Source organism: Bombus affinis, chromosome 15, assembly GCF_024516045.1.
Source record: "Bombus affinis isolate iyBomAffi1 chromosome 15, iyBomAffi1.2, whole genome shotgun sequence".
NCBI lineage: Eukaryota > Metazoa > Arthropoda > Insecta > Hymenoptera > Apidae > Bombus > Bombus affinis.
Window position 1 is genome coordinate 3286305 of NC_066358.1, and position 18657 is coordinate 3304961.

The 18657-nt window shown below is 37.5% G+C and overlaps 2 protein-coding genes across 8 annotated transcripts in view; one reads left to right on the forward strand and one right to left on the reverse strand.

Moving 5' to 3' along the window:
• LOC126924924 (tyrosine-protein kinase transmembrane receptor Ror) overlaps window positions 1–18657 on the forward strand; it is a 347050-nt gene that overhangs the window by 85582 nt on the left and 242811 nt on the right. The gene's annotated exons all lie outside the window — the stretch shown is intronic.
• Window positions 1841–18657, reverse strand: part of LOC126924929 (uncharacterized) — a 59351-nt gene continuing 42534 nt past the window's right edge. For 4 of the 5 annotated variants that reach the window (XM_050739945.1, XM_050739948.1, XM_050739947.1 and 1 more), the window contains 2 exons: window positions 7465–7601; window positions 1841–6626 (listed from right to left, as the gene is read on the reverse strand). In XM_050739945.1, coding sequence (XP_050595902.1) covers window positions 4110–6626; window positions 7465–7601 — 2654 coding nt within the window. In that variant the 3' untranslated portion in view covers window positions 1841–4109. The remainder of the gene's footprint in view (window positions 6627–7464; window positions 7602–18657) is intronic. The other variant, XM_050739946.1, reaches the window with a different exon arrangement.

Here is an 18657-nt window from a genome sequence, read left to right on the forward strand (position 1 = left end):
GTGTGCACCCTCGTCGACGTTGACACTGCACCCTTGCAACCTGCCCGCGCCTTTTCTCGCGAGCGTTTCCACGCCAAAAGCTTTGTTTCAGCCGGCATTGTGCCATGAACCTTCGCCTTTTCGGCTTCCAACTCTATCAGACGATGGTAAGCTCATCGTCGATCGTTGCCAGCTTTGGTTATCTTTGTCGCCGCGATTTTGTCTTCGTACTTTGCCACTTTTCACCTTTTGTGTTGGTAATGCGATCAGAGTGGATGCTTTTGAAATTTGTTTTAAATTTTCGATTTTGTGATACTAGTAAACTGCAATTTTTGTGCATTGTGTAACGTATAGAAATGTAAAAAATATTCAGTTTTTATAGGCTTTAACGAGCGAAATAAATCTTTGTGTAGTTTTCATTGCCTCAGGTATGTTCATAAAAATTTCAGGTTTCTGATTTTGTAACATGGCAAGTCAGACATTTGGCGGCAGTTTTGGCAATATAGTTGGAAATTGAACTTTCTGAAATTCGATCTGTTCCGTGATGAGGTTTTTAATTTGAGGTTTCTGTTTCTGTGGCAGGAAAAGCTAGATATTTGGCAAAAATGATGGTTACGTAATTAGAGGAAGGCATTTGAGATTCATTCCGTTTGATAATAAGCTTTTCAATTTCAGTTTCGATTTCGTAGTATGCGAAGTTGTGGAGATTTAATGAGATTTGTTTCTGTTCATTATCTACCTGCTTAATTATTTTTCTATTTCTATAATTATCAGCTCTGATTTAAAAATACACAATCTTTATTTCACATTTAGCAAAAATGATTGAATTTCTAAAATAAAAGCCAATTACAAGTAAATTATATTCTAAACGGCTCGGGGAAACCTTTCACCGAAATAAATTGAATTATTCAATATTTCAAAGCCAGCAATCCTGGAATCATAAATTAAAGCTACGGAACTTCCACAAATAGAAATTCGCGCATAAATATAATTTCGTTTGAAAATCTCGCTTATTGAAAAAAATCAAAGAGCATTTCGCGGAAAGAAATTATCTCCGGCCGCGGTTCAAGTTTCCTCTTTCCATTTCATGGCTTTCTCCCCCTTGATGCTCTTAAACTTTCCTTGCCGCGGAATGGCAAAGGAGAGAAAAGAGAGAAGAAGCGGCGCGTTTAATTGTAAGTACATTCAATTTACCTGGCCGATTCCTTTCTTTCGATTTCTTTCAATTTCTGCTCCACTCTCCGCGTCTTTTAAGCAATGGCGAAAGGAGTTGCTGGAGGATGGAATAACGGGAACAGAGAACGCTGGAAAAGTTTACACGGAAGATGCTCACCAACTTTGCCTTTAACTTGCGCGCTCACTCGCTAAACCCCCTCGCACCCAGACCCATTAATAAATCGAGCTCTTCGAGTAAGTTGCGTAGAATAATCAATAATTCGATGAATTACCGAGAAGGATGAATGACTCGGCGAAAATACGAGGGTCTGCCCCGTTGTAATTCCTCAGCCAATGTACCATGGTGGTTTGTTAAGAGCCATGGGGGAAAAAATTGCGGGTAGTATCAAGTTGAGCTTTCGAGATCGGAAAATAATTGGGCGCAAATTGCAGGATGTTTTTAGTATATTAATATCTCGAGTATAAAAGCGGAGATTCCAAGTGGAATCAGTTTTCAGTCGATATGAATAGTTATTATTTATCCTTTCTTTTTATTAATGGATTAAAGGGATCATTCAGTTAGAGTAAATATAAATAGAAAGGATGATTTTAATCCTCAGCAGTGTCTACTTTTAAATTCGTAAATAATTTCTGGGAATGAAAAATCTCTTATCGAAGGATACGGAAGATATTGAACAGCTGTTGGTTGAGCTTATCGAAATTAATTTTATTGAAAAGTACAATCTTTCTGGAATATTTATATGAAATTTCACATTAGAGATTGTTAGAGTAACGAAGTCATCGCATTTTACTCTCAACTCTAGCCAATTACACGTATACGAAGTTTAGTTGGAATCGTTGATTGGATTTTTCTAGGCACAGTACTAGAAATATTAGAAAATATTGTCGAGCTAATTTGGCTGAGATTTTACACAGCTGTTTTACATCGAATGATTTTTTACATCTTTTCGTAGGATATTTGAAGAAATTGTTACCTTTTATGTACAAAGAGAATATATTTGTAAAAGAAATTTTCACAAATTGCAATTACTCTATATTATAATAATATTGCTAAATTTCCTACGATTTTATTTATCTATTGAAAAAAAAATGGTGTTTCTTCGGTTTCTGTTAAACAACAGCACTCCGAAAGCCCGCATCGAAAAATACATTTTATCTTATTATTTTTTAATAAACTTTAAACGATTGTCAAACATAAATATTCCTTCTAAACGATCTAAACTTTACTTTAAAATTATATTTACATCTCTTAGAGATTACATTATAAATAAAAACCAATCTGTCTGACTTACGTATATCAATTTGAAATCACGCAAGATTTGAAAGATCAAACAGACTTCATTTCACTTTACAACAATTTATACTTTCGAACTTTTTTAATGAATATCGCCCCTTAAGCTTAAATTAAATGCGCAGACGTATTATTTCTTAACGTAACAACTGACGTTAAAGCTTAAGCTTTTTACCGCGTTCTATGAATCATTTTTCGCCCAGTCGTATTTTTCTACCGTTAGGAAATTTCTTCAGTTTTTTCTTTCTCAAATTTTCTTAAATCCTACTAGTAAGCTCTTTATCCGATTAAAATAAAAATGAGATTAAAATATAAAGAAAATAAAAGAAGATCGCAGCAGAGTTAAATTCAAACTGGTTAGTCGAACGAATAGAAAATCGAACTTTTATTCCATCCTTTCATTCCATTATTCTTAGAATCGGTATTAAGAGTAATCGATATAAAATTGGATAATACCAGGACTTTTTACTGGCACAATTCACGGAACTTTTATCGAGGCGATCATTGACGTGGTCTGGCTTCTCCGCGTCTGGTTCCTCGTTAAATATTAATCCCCTAATTCGATCCACTTGCGCCTTAAGCATCGTGAGAGGGCAGAGACTGTGCTTCCGTATTCCTGGCAAGAACATCACGGTTGCAACTGTCACCTGAACGGTAACGGGTTTTATGGTGTCCTGGTTCTGCCGGCGCTAGTTTTACGACCTCCCCCATTGGCTACAGCGGTTACCCTATAGTATAGTTACGCTGAAGTGAAGGTCGATACGACTCCTCCTGGAGCACGCTAGCTCTCTGTTCGGTATTTTCCTTGGTTATCCAAGAATCCGCTCAACTTAAGAGTAGAGAATTATTATTACATCGGTGCATATAAAATACCGCTCTACTTTTTTAACTTTGAATTTTAGTAGGACAAACTATGCATTTAATTTCGTTCTATCGCCAATTACCAAATACATCGAAGATGAAGAAATTTGCTGTAAAACACGTACATAGATGTGTGAAATACTGAAATGATTTATAATAAAAATATTACAATTTCGTATGAGGTCTACATTTGGAAAATGTGCTACTAAAGTTGCTGGTAATACAGAAGCATTTGAGGAAGTTCAAAGATATTCTTATTTAATTATTTAATCAAATTGAATTATCAGAGGAGATACTGTGACAGTTCTATTTCGAGAGTGTTTCACTTTAGAACCAATAATTTGCATAAGTCTGAAACGATGGAACTTATCAGTTACTCTGCTAGTATATTGAATGATAAGTAGAAATTCGATTAAGTATATGATTCTTTACATAAACAATGTGTGACGAAAATTTTCTTTGATAAAACGATACTGCAGATATATCGAATTAAAGTACACCGTACAATTAGAAACGTAGTCTGATAGTTTGGACTATTTATTCTAAATTCCTCTTACAATTAGTATCACTCTCGCTTGGTCGAACTATAGATTCGCTGGCTCACAATACAGACCGAATAAACTAAACACTCTCACATTCCTCAAAGACATCGACCCTGCAAGACATTCCATCCATATCAGGCCAGGCTGATTAAAATGAAACCCGAGGGCCACACGCTGATAAGCCAAGCCACAACATAAACAAAACTCGAACGTTTAATTAGATCCAGCCAGAGCCACCAATAAAACCAATTACGGACTCCCTAAACACACCCGTTGCCCCAGCAAGCGCACCAAGGCACGTTTCCACTGCTGGTACTTGCTTTCCTTGCCTTCACGCTGCCAATCTCTCTGCTGCTAACAGAATTAGTCCTCTCCCTCTCTGAATTCAGCACCATCGCCTCCTTTTCTCTACCAATATCCAAGCTGCCACTTCTAACTGTCCTCATTGAAGTCAACGAAGGCCTCTTCTTAGCGTTGAAGTAGAGAGACACCCTTCTCATCTGTTCCTTCTTGGGCGAATCTTGACCAGACGAAGACGATCTGCTCTCGTTTTTATCCTCCTGGCCCTCTGATGTAGTCGTAGTGATACTAAGTCTCGTAGGCTTCTTTCGTGTCGATTTTCCAGGAGACTCTGGCACTTCCGACGACGTGACGCTACTCTGCTTCTTATACTTCCTTTGAGCAGTAGGTGACGCAGGTTTTTGCTCTTTATTGGCACTACACTTCTCTTTTCTGATCGTTCTCTTCCTACGTCCACTTGGTGTACTCGGTACACTTTCTTCGTGAGAAAACACGTGTTCGTCTTCTTGATGAGAATCTCCATCTATGGAGGTCTGCGTCTGAGCTGGCACCTTCAATGTTAGGTTATCGTAGTACATCATCCCTCTTTGTGGATACAAGCCTCCTCTTGGCAAAAATGGCACGTTCTGATACAAATTCTGTGTATGTAAATAGGGATTGGTATTTAACCTACGCATAGTGTTGAATTCGTAAGGAGTAGGTGGACCTACTAGAGTATGCGGACTCGGTCTCTCAAAAGACGTTACCTGAATCTGAGGCTTGCTCGTTGGAGACATCAATTTTCCATTCATTAGTTGGTTAGATGGGATTAAGAGACGGTTTTTGTCAGACTGAACCGGTCTGTATCTTTCTGAAAAAGGAACTCTGTTGAAGGTGGGCACTTCAGATTGTGATGGGTAGCAGCACAGGTTGTCATCGTTCACTTGGACGGACAGCGGTCTGGTGACGTTGTTCTGGTTCATGTAACTGGTAGACGGCTCGAAACTTCGTAGAAAGGGGTTCTTGAAGAGTCGATAGTCTATGGTGGGTAACTTGGGGATTTCTGGGATGTCGGGGCTCATCGCCTGTTCCACGCGAGGCGCCTTCAGAGTGACGTTCAGGTACGATTTGTACGGCTTCGAGTCTGATATATTGTCCAAAGTGTTGTCACTTCGGGTCAATATTTGTTGCTTACCATTAGATTGATTGACCGAAGCGGTTTGAGACTTACTAGGTAAATCCTGCCACGACATCGACTTTGTCAATTGATTGGTCGTGCCTGATTTGACTTCAGCGATTAGTAAGTTGTCTGTACTTAGGAACGTCCTCTGTTCACTTTTATCATTTAATAGATTACCCTCGTATGGAATTGCTCCATCAACGTACAGATCAACCGATCCCTTCTGAGATGTGAACTGACTTTTCGAGATTACAGTAGACCCAGTCTTGCCACTACTAGAACTATTCCCAGTTCCAAAGTGACTGACAGTCGGCGAGGATTCTTCAGTCTGTTTCTTTAACTTCGAAGGCAGTGGAGCAAAAAAATGCTTCGGTTTCTCGGCTCCTGATAACCCAGGACTCTCTTCTGTCTCTATCTTCGTTGCATCACTAGCACTCAGATCGGTTGGTCCCTTCATATTTGGCAAATTTGCATTCGTACTCCAACCATTTTCAATCATTTTCTCCGAATTCTGACGACTATTTCCAAAGAATGTCGAGTTGAGTGGATTACTTGACAATTTTAGGCCAACACCTCTTCTTTGTACAAAGCTTGGGAAATTAGGAAAACCTCCGATGGTCGATGCGAATTGTTGCTTTAATTGTTCCTGGTGAATTGTAGCAAAGCTCTGCATACTTGGTGTTCCGTCAGTATCAGTTGCTCCATACGTGGTCACCTGTGTCTGAGGCATTATAACGTTACTTTGCCAGCCTGCAGGAGGAGCGTGTATTATTTGATCGTTGATTTCATTCATAGCCGGACCTGCTAAACTCGATATTGGGCCTATTCGGTCTGCATTTATTCTTGGACACGGAGAAGTTAGCATCGTTGATGCATCAGCAGGCAGCATTAGGTTTAGCGTGCTTGGGAACTTGAAAGGATACTCGTTATAGTAAGCAGAGCTACCTAAGCAAGTCGATGATTGATAGGCGCCAGGACAGAAGGGGATATTGTCATGAAGTTGCCTCGACTTTAGGATAGAAAGTGGACTTTTCTGTTCTTTGGATTGCAGAACATCTTCCGAAGAAGCTTCCTTTTTATCCTTATCTCGTTTCGGCTCTTCCTCTTCGTCGACCACTGATAAGTCGTCGAAGTCTACGTGTAGCCTATGGAGACCGTTACTGGTCATTTTCTCCGTGGAAATCTTTTGATTTTCCGCGTTGTCTAATTGCTCAGATTTGTCGGGTTCCCTGGTGGTATCTTCGCCGTCCTCGCTGAGCTCTTCGTCCTCCTCGAAGGAGTAATCAGATTGCAGACCGCCATCCTCATCGGAGCGATCCTGAAATGTATAATCCTTTAAATCTCTTAATTATTCTAATCTGTGACATTTTTTGTATATACCATGTACATTTTAATTTCTATTAAAAATACAGTTTTTATAAATTTCGTAACAAGTACTTCTGAATTTTTACATCGATATTCAAATTGATTAATTCCATCAGGACATTATAACAATTCTAATAACTTTATAATAATTGTAATAACTTCTCTCTGGTCTCCTTGTATGCAACCAATCAAATTTTATATATTGATACGTAGACTACAATTATTACAGTGCTTAAAACAACCAAGGAATCACTACTATAAACGATTCAATTACACTAATCAGGAGAATAGAGTCATCGAAGTATCCTTTAGAAACAACAGATTGATATACGTATAATGTTACTTATATTATACTTTGATAAAGATTGACTTTAAGATCATTGTCCAACATCCAACTGTTTTAAGCATCGTGTAAGTAATTATATAAATTTACTGGTTTTATCTAGAATGTATATTTTGAAAATATTAGAAATCTTAATTTCTTAACAAAATTAAGAAAAGAAGTTCTTTTCAGAGTCAAAAATCATTCATTGATGACCACGTAAGTCCTAAACAGATATTTATATGAGATATTAATGTATCGATATTCGACTTCGGGAAAGTAATTTATAAACTTGTTCTCGCTAATTCCTCGCGTACATTAATTTCCCATCAGTATCCTTCAAATCAGGATACCACTGCGAAAACAAAGTTTCTGTTATCAATCAAATACGCAAAATCTGGAAAATCGACGAATCGATCAGTCATCCCTTGTCTCAATTCACAATGAACGAACTTTAGCATCGAGTTACCTCGTATTCTTCGCTTTCTGGGTGGCACTTTTGCCTCTTCAGGATCTCCTCGAGCTTGTCGTACTCGTCCCTGAGGCTCCATATCTCCCTACGCAGCTGCTCGTTCTCTCTGCGCAGCTTCTTGATATCGTTCTGACCTGAAATCGAATTAAATTACTTTCCTCCCTTTTTTTTATTTCAATATATTCCTCTACAATTTGCGCGAAGAGACGTTTGACAAATTATTGTAACAATTACAATAATTATTATTGTTATTATTTTATACTGTAATTAGGTTAAATAAATGTTTCCTCCTTGGAAAACCAGATTAAATTTTATTCGTTATCATTGCCGGTATCGTATTTCAAAACGAACGTTCTTTTCAATTGGGTCAAAGACACAATCTCTGTGGCTTGATTTATTTTCAAGTTCCACTTTAGTTTCATTAATGTTTCGAGGTTTGGATTACGACTGGGTACGGACCCGAAAACACACGTATCTCAACATAAACATTCACTGGAAATCGAGTAAATCTAATAAAATCAATAAAGATCATAGAAGAATACGTTTCCTGACCGTGTAAAATAAAATTCGTGCAAAAGTACCGATAATTTTCTGCGTATAAAAGGAGCCGCGAAAGTTGAGGAGCGAGGGTACTATACAAATATCTACAAATCAAAGTAGTTTATTTAATTGTGTCAAAAACACGAATTGGAGCTATCAATTAGTTTCATCACGTTTGAAACGAACCACCTACACAAACACAATAATTTAAAGATTCTTCGAGCTCAAAGGCCCAAGCACTACGTACACTAGGATGGCTATTTCAGTTGCAGATTCGAACCCACTGATTCTAACATTTATATATTAAACCACAACTCGAGCTCTCAAAGATCAAGGCTCGAAGCTCATCTTAACGATGCTGAATCCGCTTGAAAATGCTCGGAAAATTCTACACCACGTGTTCTCTTGGAGTTCGTTTTTTTCGTGGAAATCACTTAATCACGATCTGACCAGTCTGGTAACGGACAGACCGTCCGTTGCACCAATCGAAACGATCGATCATTGGTCAGGCCTGGCAACAATCTCTAACCCTTCGTCTTTCGGTGCGTCAAGGAACTGGTGATAAATCACCCACGGTGAGAGACCTTCAAATTACTTAGCCGGCAGATACGAATAAAGTTTCAGCAAAGCCTAATCTAGCCGACGAAAGGCTGGCACGCCGCGAAATAAATGAAAAATCGCGATAAAACGAGGCTTCCTTTCTTCGTTCTTCTGCTTTTTGTTCTTCTCGTCCTACGCGCGCACTTCCAAGACGCGCTTTTTGATCGATCGTTCGGCGAAACGGAGATTAGGAGGTCGATTAGATGGACTTCATGGGTTGTTTCCATTGTGTCTGCTGGCCGCTCTCGAGTGATTAATGCGATGCTCCCTCATCGTAGAGAAAGCTCGGTGTTTAGAGGGAACACGCGAACTGCGGTTGTCTTCGCGTCTCGAGATACAGGTGCGCAGGAAGTTCGCCTGCCACTTGTCTGGCGAAGGGATTGTGACGATAAGTGGGAAGTTACTGTGTAAGGAGTACGGGAAGTTCGCGTTGTTCCGTCAGGCTTGATTTCGGATTTCGTAAACGTAGTTCCGATTCTTAGCAATTGCTTCGGATGCTGCGATCCAAAATTGCATCAACATTATTTTTCTAATCTGAAAAATTCTTTTGTTTCCCATATGTTTGCGCGTGCATCACAGATTATTGCTTTTTTAAGCTGGGAGATTGTCACAGAGCCATAAATTAGCGATAGAAAAACCAAAGGGTTCTAATGAACACTCCGCAGGCCATCGAAACAACAACGAAGAGAGTGTTCCAGTGTCAGAAAACAGTAACAGCATGGCCATCTCTGACCTGGACCCCGGCGACACTCCCGGCGATAGCCCCTCCATAGGAACCAAACCCATAGTGTATAAACCTTCCTAAAATCAGCTCTCGACATTCTCTGTTCTAACACTGTGTTGCATTCGTACAATAAATTTTACTACTATATCTAAAGTTCAATTCTTTACCTTATTTGTGAAACGTTCAAACTGCGACGCGAGGAGATCACCGGTGATCTGTCAATCTCGTCATTTCTTGTGTCTCCTATGTGATGCGATCAAAGTTGTTAAACGTTAATAATATGATCGGTTTGGTAGTTTGTCATTGGAAACTGTCTAGGAATAGCGAAGTTTAGAAGAATTGAAATAATGATATTTGTTTATTCTCCGAGAACATGGACATGGAATGGATCGTGGAACACAGAAATCTTTTCGTTATTCGACTTGAAAACTCGTTTTATGATATAGCAAAGACTTTAATAATTTGCTCAGATTTTTTGGAAGTATGGAATAATACAAAAGCTAAGCGTGATCATAAACGACTGCTATGTTCTTTGTAACGAATATATATATATTTTTGTTTCGTCAAGATATAACAAAAGTCTGATTGGAATGCACGATTTCCCGTTTCCATTTTGTGTCAACGCTAGAACTACCAACTAGTCAAATTGACTGGCTTTACAATTTTATTTTAGAATTCCTACTTCATGTTATATTTTCTTTCCGCAATGATGTAATGACTTCTGCAACGATAACTAAAAGAATAATATAATGAATATTATTTTGTTTTTTATGTATTCAAGCTCAAAATAATTTTATATCAAGGCTATTTACACCAATAATTTCAGTCAAAATAACTGGTACTTGTCGAAGTGTAAAAGGGTTCTGCAATCTGTTTATCGAACCCCAATTAACCAGTTTCGTCGTTTTGTACAACTTCCCACACGTTTTTTAAATTTTTACTACGTATCATTCGATATGATGATATCAGTTATCAGGAAAATTCCGGATCGATCGCTGGATAGCTAGATGTTAACACTAGAAACACCACACCAGTCAAAATGATTGGTTCTACAATTTTATAAACGTGCCAACCCTCGTTTAGGGATCATGGTCCCAGATGGATTAATAATACCAAAAATGTACTACATAACATGGAATTCCTCCTGTAAGAAAGTAATAAATCAATAAATATAATAATATTCTATTATTAGGTATTTTTTAAAGACCAGTTATTTTGACTGGTTTTGGTAGAAATAGCTTCGTGTTAATTATTGGTAGTTTTAGTGTTAAGCATTTCCTTAAAACAGTGCAAATATCGCATGTTAAAATAACAGCGAGATTGAAATATAGAAATTCGAGAATCATAGTAGGATAAAAAAAATATCCTTCAAAACAGCCCAGAGATTGTGTGAAAAATTTCCGATCATGTACCTATCATAAAACCATTAGAACGTTTGATACCGGAAGCCGCGCGTTCTCCATTATCCATCTCCGCGTTCGAAAACTGCCAGTCCGGTTTCATGGCCGCTTATCGGTCGCGCAAACACGCTTTATAAGCAGCCGCGTGATAACAGGCCGCTTAAGCTGCACGCGGTGCCCATTGCATGGTGGAACAAGAAAAGCCATGTGGTAAATCAGGATTAAAACGGCGCTGGCCGCTTGGAAATTTAAATAAATTAAATCCTTCCGGAGGTTCATAAATTCGGATTTTCCGGCTGGACACCAACGGCTATTTGGATCCTATTAAATCTCGCGCCTCTATCTCTCGGTCGTTTGCATTTTTTTCTTCCGCTTCTTCTTTTTCTACATCCCCGCTGTATCCCCTCTTGTGCATCTCTTCCAAGAAACCCTTCCTCCACCGATATTCTCGTTTCATTCGATGTCGTGATGCTCAAGGGTTTGCGACGAATCGCCACGTCGCGTCGAGTCGAGTCAAACTCGAAACGTTTCTTATCTATTGGCCGAAACGTATCTACGTAGCATGGAGATTGACGAGGATAATGGATATAACTGTGAAAAGAGATCGTAACTAGGGATGAATCATAGTGATGTCAGCGTGTAATGTGCGATCGTATTTACAGGCTAAATGACTTTTATAAGCATCATATCTCGCGGTCTTGAGACGACACTTCGGGTTTACGAGTGTATGTAAATTCGTTTTGTAAGACGTATATATTCTAGTTTTACGCAGGATGTTTTAATAGCGAGTTTTTGTCTTGCTGAAGATAGGTTACGGTTCCTTGAAATTCGTTGAAAATTATACTACATGATAAGTGATGCTTCTTTGGTTCTTACATTTATTTATTTATTTATATTATTTATATATAGTATTTTATTTGTATTATGTTGTGGGATGTGGCTTATTTTATTATATTTAGAGCATGGAGTGATTTTGGATAGATTAATTATATAGAATTAAATTCTTGTTTAATGTAGAGGTTCATTTGCGAAGAAATATTTATTAAATATATCCGGATCGAAGGAAATATTTACCTATTAACGATTGTTACTTTGAAATGTCACAAAAATATATTTAAAAAAAATATAATATTTCAAGTTACCAGGTATGCTTTAATATTTCTATTTCAATTAGCTGTTTTAAAATGTGAACTTGTCGCCGATTTGGGCGAATATCGTAGCGCAACATCGTCCTTTCCAAGAAGTTATTTATTCCAGAAGGATTTCCGCGTTGGCGAAATGTCAGGGCTCCGTGGGGCTGATATTTGTAAAGATGACACGGAAGAACGTGTTCACGGCTCGTAACGCTAGTTTGTCATGCACCGAGTATTCCTTATTTCGTCGTATTTTTCTATCTGTTGAAACATTCAGCCATTTTTCAAACGCGGAAAATCTTCCAACGTTCCCTTTGCTTCCGAGAATCATTTCAACGGAACTGTCTTATGAACGAATTTAATACGAAAATTGCTCAACGTCGTCTAAAAACTATCTTATCGACATACAAAATGTACAGCATTAGCCAAAAGCTTCGAACGGAACTCATATATTCCATAGGCAGATCTTATTAGCGAAAATCGTAGGATGCAAGCTTATTTCTCGACTATCGGGTGCAGTTCAAAATCATCAACTTTGGATTAACGAGACCCTGTCAACCTTTCGTCCTAAAATATTGTCCTGGCTGAAACCATTCTTACCCTCTAAACATGCTACCAATTAATTCAAGTCCAGAGCAGAAAATGGTGCACATAACTCCTGTCAAATTAACGCGAGACTTGAGCGTGCAATTGCCACGACAACCGTCGTATTTCGTTGTACTACCTCCTACCAAACCATAGAAAACAAAAACGCAGCTCGTGGTTCTCCGTTCCAGCTCTATATTAATTATTTCACCGGCGAGGAAAGGTTTTGTCGATCGCAACTGCGTTAGACCGGAAGAGGTACATAAACAGAGACGACGTACATTAACTCGGAAATTGGTATGCTCGATGGAAAAAGGAGAGGAAACACGGAGGCCGGCGTTCTCTCTGTTAAAGAAGAAACTGATCAAAGCAGCAGCGCGAGCCGCGTATTTGGTTTCGTCAAGTTTCCATCGGGGTTGGGTTGCGTACGTTGGCCCCTTTGAAAAATGGAAATTGCGTCCCGTGGATGCAAACGAACGTCGAGCAACGGCGAGGAAACGGCCGTGGGCTGTGTTTTCCCTCCCCTTTGAGCTAAAAACAAGAAATCGCGTAAGCCCGGCTTGATTGATCGCGCGCCCCTCCGCAAGAAAACTTCGCGCCTGTTTGCCCGTCATATTTACGGCCGATGTTAACGAACCAGAGGATCGGCAGAGATAGGTAGTTGAACCGGGTTTTAGAATGACGGTCTCTGTGGATGGTTCAACCGGCTCGTGAATATTTTTAGGAATTATTGAAACTACCGCGAGGTGTGGTTGGAAAACAGCAGAATTCAGTGGAATATTGAATTGCGCTGAATATTCATTTTTAATGAGCTAGTGCAAATCGTTCAGCCTCGATTTTCAACATTTAGATTTCGGACATAACGAGCTGAAAGATGTGCAGAGATTTGTTTGGAACAGGTTCTTTTTGGAATGACGGTTGAGCGAATATTTTGAGAGGGATGAAATTATTGGAATTATTGCGGTGTGCACGATTGAAAAACGGTGGAAAGAGAAAATTAATAGGGTCAGAAGATATTCATTTTGATGTGAATTACCGAAAGGGCAAAATTGCCAGAGTTTTTACATTTCAGATATCAAGTTTAAATATTTGGTTCTAAATCAGTGGGAATATTTCAATTTCGACATTCGAAACTATATTTGTCAATTCTTATTTTGAAGTGTAAAATCGTACACTTTAAACATTACGAGCTGGAACGAGTGGGAAAAAATGTAATTGAGAATAATTTTAGAAGAAAAGAATTATTGAAATCCTTGTGAGGCATCGTGGTTGAGAATGTAGAAAGAAGAAATTAAGAGTAATACAATAATAATAGTAATAAGTATAATGATATTCATTCATTTTAACGCGCCATAACGATGCAAATTGTAGATATTAGAAGAAAGAACGTCAGATTTCCTGAATTTCAGGCCGAATACCGAAGCTGAAACAACGGGAATTTTCAAATTTGAAATTCCAAACCGCAGACTTTACATTTCTTTGCGTTTCTATCCATTCTCATTTCATCTCTTTATTTTTCACGATACGTTGAAATATTTACATTTCCCCGGGTTTTTTACCCGAGTAAACTTATGATATTCAAATTCGGTTATATTACAAGTACAAAGAAATAACAAATCTTCAGTTTCCTTGCATCTTTCGAAATAATAGATAGGACGTTTTAACCGAGGAGAACAGAATCCTGCACTTTCAATCTCCTTCCATTGCATTCGCTTATTTCGCATCAAAACGAGAACTGATCTGTCAATGAGAGACTTTCATAGAGCCTGCAAAGATTCTACCAACGACGGTAACTGTATTACTAGGGAAAATGCCGATCGTCTATGCTTAATGGCACGGTCGGTCCTAAGCCATAAGCTTGTAAGCTTATAATCGAACGTGACACGGGCGTCTGCCAGCGGCCAAAATTAGATCACGCCAATATCCCGTGTAAATTATCGCGATCGGGTTTGAGAGAGGCGAGACGACGTGGCAAGCTCGCAGGAAACTCGAGGAACCGATTACCATAATGCAGATTGCCTTTCGTATTTATAACCCGCGTTAATTAACTCGTCGCCTCCCGCGCGAAGATTAATCCGTCTCGGCGAGCATTCCTTCGAAGCGTTGATATTTCAACGAGATCGACCAATGATGAATCGAGACTCGGTTTCTCGAGCACGCTAATTGCCGTTTTATTGTGTCTGCAGCGTCCTCGGTCGTTTCGAGAAGCGACTATTATATCGTTGTTTCAATGATCGCGAGTTTCGAGCAAAGTAACTCTGTTCTCTGTAAGATACATAGTTTCGCTATATGTTTTTCTTGTACTCGTTTTAGCGTATTTTGCCAAACTTTCGATGAATCGGATGGACTTGAAACAGAAGTTCTAACGGCTCGAGAGTCGGATGGTTTTAAGTAGAATAAGTTTGTTTTTGATCAGACTCGAGGTCACATATTGTATCTACTTTTAGTCATTCTTCTGAAATGTTTAATGTTAATTATACATTTAAAATTGATTTACAAATCATATTGCACGTGACTTATAGTTGTAAACGAGACGGTTTGTTCTTTTGTAAAATAAAAATGTTTAATTAGCTTTCTTCTTAAATCGGAAATGTTTAGTGTAAACCTGTTTTCGATCAGGTTTATCGACACACTTTCGTTTTCTTTCGGATCGTAATGATATCAACAGATCTGCAGTTGAGGCGGATATTATTTCTTCATTTTGAAAACGAAATTCGGAAAAAGCGTTCAGTAGAAATTATAGATTCTACGTAGTTGGATTATCTTCTCGCAGGAGACATCGGAGACAAAAAAGTTAGGAAGATTCTACTTTTTTGGAACTCTGCAAATTCTCAGGAAAACTTTCGTGGAAACTTTGATATAATTATTACACAATTTTTCTTCTTTATACTTTTTGGTTCTTCAGCTTTGGTTAAACACCCTATGTGAAATAACGTGTGTCCTCTAGTCTTATAAGCAATGTACCTTGAAAACCCTGAAGTTTCAAGTTTTCGTTAGAAGTTTCAAACAGGTCCTTTGTTAGTCAATTTATAATATTTTATTAAGTTGAGATTAAAAAAATTTTCTAGAGCCTAATGTCATAAAAGAAGAATAGTTTCTATAGTAACTTGTATAGCCAATGTGGGTTAGAATAATTAGAGGTTCATAAGAGGAGCAGAATTTTTCGAAGTTAGTAGAATATGCTTGTTCCAGATCAGACGTATTCTAGTCTACAACTATATATATGTGCAATTTTATTTATTTTCTGAATTCAACCATTCTGAGTTCGAAACAAACGATTCCATCAAGTATCTCATACTCCAAATTGACAATTAGAGATCATGTTTGTACATTAAATAAGGGAGACTTACATTAAAATTTGCTCAGTCGTGTGATTATCGAATTCAATGAAAATTTGTATTTTTATATGAGGAATTAAAATTATCTACACACGATTGGTGCAAAATTTCATACTAATTGTATTTTGACGAATTTTATATTAAAATTTAGAGATCTCGCATACGGCAGATAATTTCTACCTCGATTCAGACTCACGTCTGTCTACATTAATGAATACCTTTTTCATCAAGTTTTCTGGATTTTCGGTTTGAAATAAAAGAAATGGAATATTCTTCTCTAAAACGTACGTACAATATTGGCAGAGCGGAGAGAATTTGACATTTCCAATTTATATCCTACTCGCTCTCGAAAATTATTCAAACTGTTCACTTCGAAATAGAAAGAACGGAAGATTTTTTTTGGAACGTATTTGTAAAATTGGCAGAACGGAGCAAGTAACGTGACGTTTTCAATTTATACGTATCTATTCTCGTAGTTCTCGAAGCTTTGCAAGTGGAATTAGACGAAACAGAATATTCTCCTGTGACTTATTTTCAAAGTAGATAAAGTCAAGTAAATGTGATGCGACAGTTTTCATTTATAAATGTCTATTCCCGTAAATTTCGAAGTTTTTAGTTCAATATAGAAGGATCAGAATATCCTCTGTGCCTTTAAAATTGGTAGAATCGATCAATTAACGCGGTAACATTTTTAATTCATACATAATCGGAACTCTCTCAGTGCGAAATAGAAGACATGATATATTTTCCTGTGATTTACCTATTTCCAAAATTGACAAAATTAAACATAAATGAGATTTAATAGTTTGATTTATACATGATGCATAAACTGTGAGTTGTTACGCATTTGTGCAAAATTTAATATATAAAGTTTAAAATGATACATCCAAAGATACGTAAACTATTCGAAAGAACATTCGTTGTAATTTTTAATAGGCGAAACGAACCTCTGTTTATATTCTGTCTCTTTACGCGTGTTCGTAAAAATATAAATTTGCATAAAAATCCACAGTCTAATGATGAATTTTCAAAACCCTTTAATTGAAAATAGTGGAAACATCATATTCTTCTCGAAGGTATTCTTCAAAGTTGGCATGATGGAGTAAGTGGTTCTATATTTTTAACGGTGTTGCGTATGCAAGACTATCGCCCCAGGGAAACCGTCCCATTGACAGAATGACGAACGTTCCAGGTAGTCGGTGGTTACTCCCAGGGCTTATAAATCAGACGATATTTCCTGTTTCGACGTTCACGGAGACGTCCCGTTTCCTGCGTGCCATCTTAAAGTCAATCCTCGTGGAAGCTCGCTGGCTGAAGTGTTTCTTTCCATTTTTAGATTACTCAGAAACATTCGAATGTACTTTTGGTTTTCTGCATCTCCGTCTGCCTTTTAGAATTTCTATACTTATTTTTAACCTACGTTCGTGCGAATTCTATTCCTTTCTTTTTATCAAATCCTTGAAATTTTTGATGTTTCACTAATTCACGAATTTTGAAGTAATAGATTTTCAAGGACTCGCCTACTTTAAAAAATTGATATCATCGTCTTTTAGAATACTTTTACTCTTCGTACGTTTCATTTAGCGGATTTTCAAGTTCTGTGTGATTAAATAATTTTTAGAAATCGTTGCGTTAGTATTCAATGTGCCTCCGTACGAATATAATTACTAAAACACAAATAAACGTCAAATATGAAACATAAGTACGTCTAAATGAAACAAGTAAAATTTATATGAAATTTGGAAGTAAAGAAACGAATAAAAAGACAATTCATCTAAATGAAATATCCAAAGAATAAAGCTCATTGTGATATTTGATGGGAGAAGCAAATCTGTTCTTGAATTTTCTTTCCTTCGTTATACTAAAAAGAAATGTGAATTTTCATGCACATCCATAGTTTAATCGTGACAACTAATGGATTATGGATGAGAATTTACGACAGTCCCCATTGTCTATGCACATTTTCCTGTTTCAAATGCAAAGCAGGCTAATAATTAGGTAATCCTTGGATATGGTAATGTTATCTAACTTCAACGCTCATTGTCGTAATTTAATGTATTTAACTTTAGCTTTCTACGATAGATTGTTTCAGGATTTTCCCCATACTAAAGCTAAAGTAATACTCCTATCTACATCTCACCCACGGCGTCATATTTCAGGATCTTCGTAAGTTTCCTAATCCGCTAAGTTCGCTATAAGAGGATGGATCTTCGATGAAGCACTGGCTGTTTCTAACTTCAAAGCAAGGACCGGTTAAGTAGTCGTGCAAAGTAGAATTACTTAGAAATCGATCTTATCTTCAAATTTTACCATATCCAGGGCAGCGTGAACTTTCGAAATTTGCGTGTTCAAAGTGAGAAGCCCTGTTCAGCTTCCTGGACTTTCTCGAAACTACAGAATTTAATATCACAAGCAAGCGTTAGTTCCAAAACACAATCTTCATCGCCACCACATTATTCTATTTTATTTTAGTTTATTCGTCAAACTCTTTATCGAGTACTTTATGGAAAACTTTCTCGAAATTGCATTTAATATCACAAGCAAGCGTTAGTTTAAAAAAACAATCTTCATCGTCACGACATTGTTTTATTTTATTTTATCCTCTATGGAATATATCTCTTTTTACATGAAAAATAGAAAATATAATAAATGCAATGATATACAAGGTTAATCGATAATATCGTGAATTGAAGCTTCACGGAATTCATCGTTCAGTTTATTGGAAAATTCTAATACTGAATTTTTAACAAATGTGAAATTAATATGCAAATCAGAAAATCGATAAGCATTGACATTTCATACTTTTCAAGATTTGCAATCTGGAAAGCGGAAGAGATAGCTCCGGTTTTCCTCGTTTGCTATTCAACACT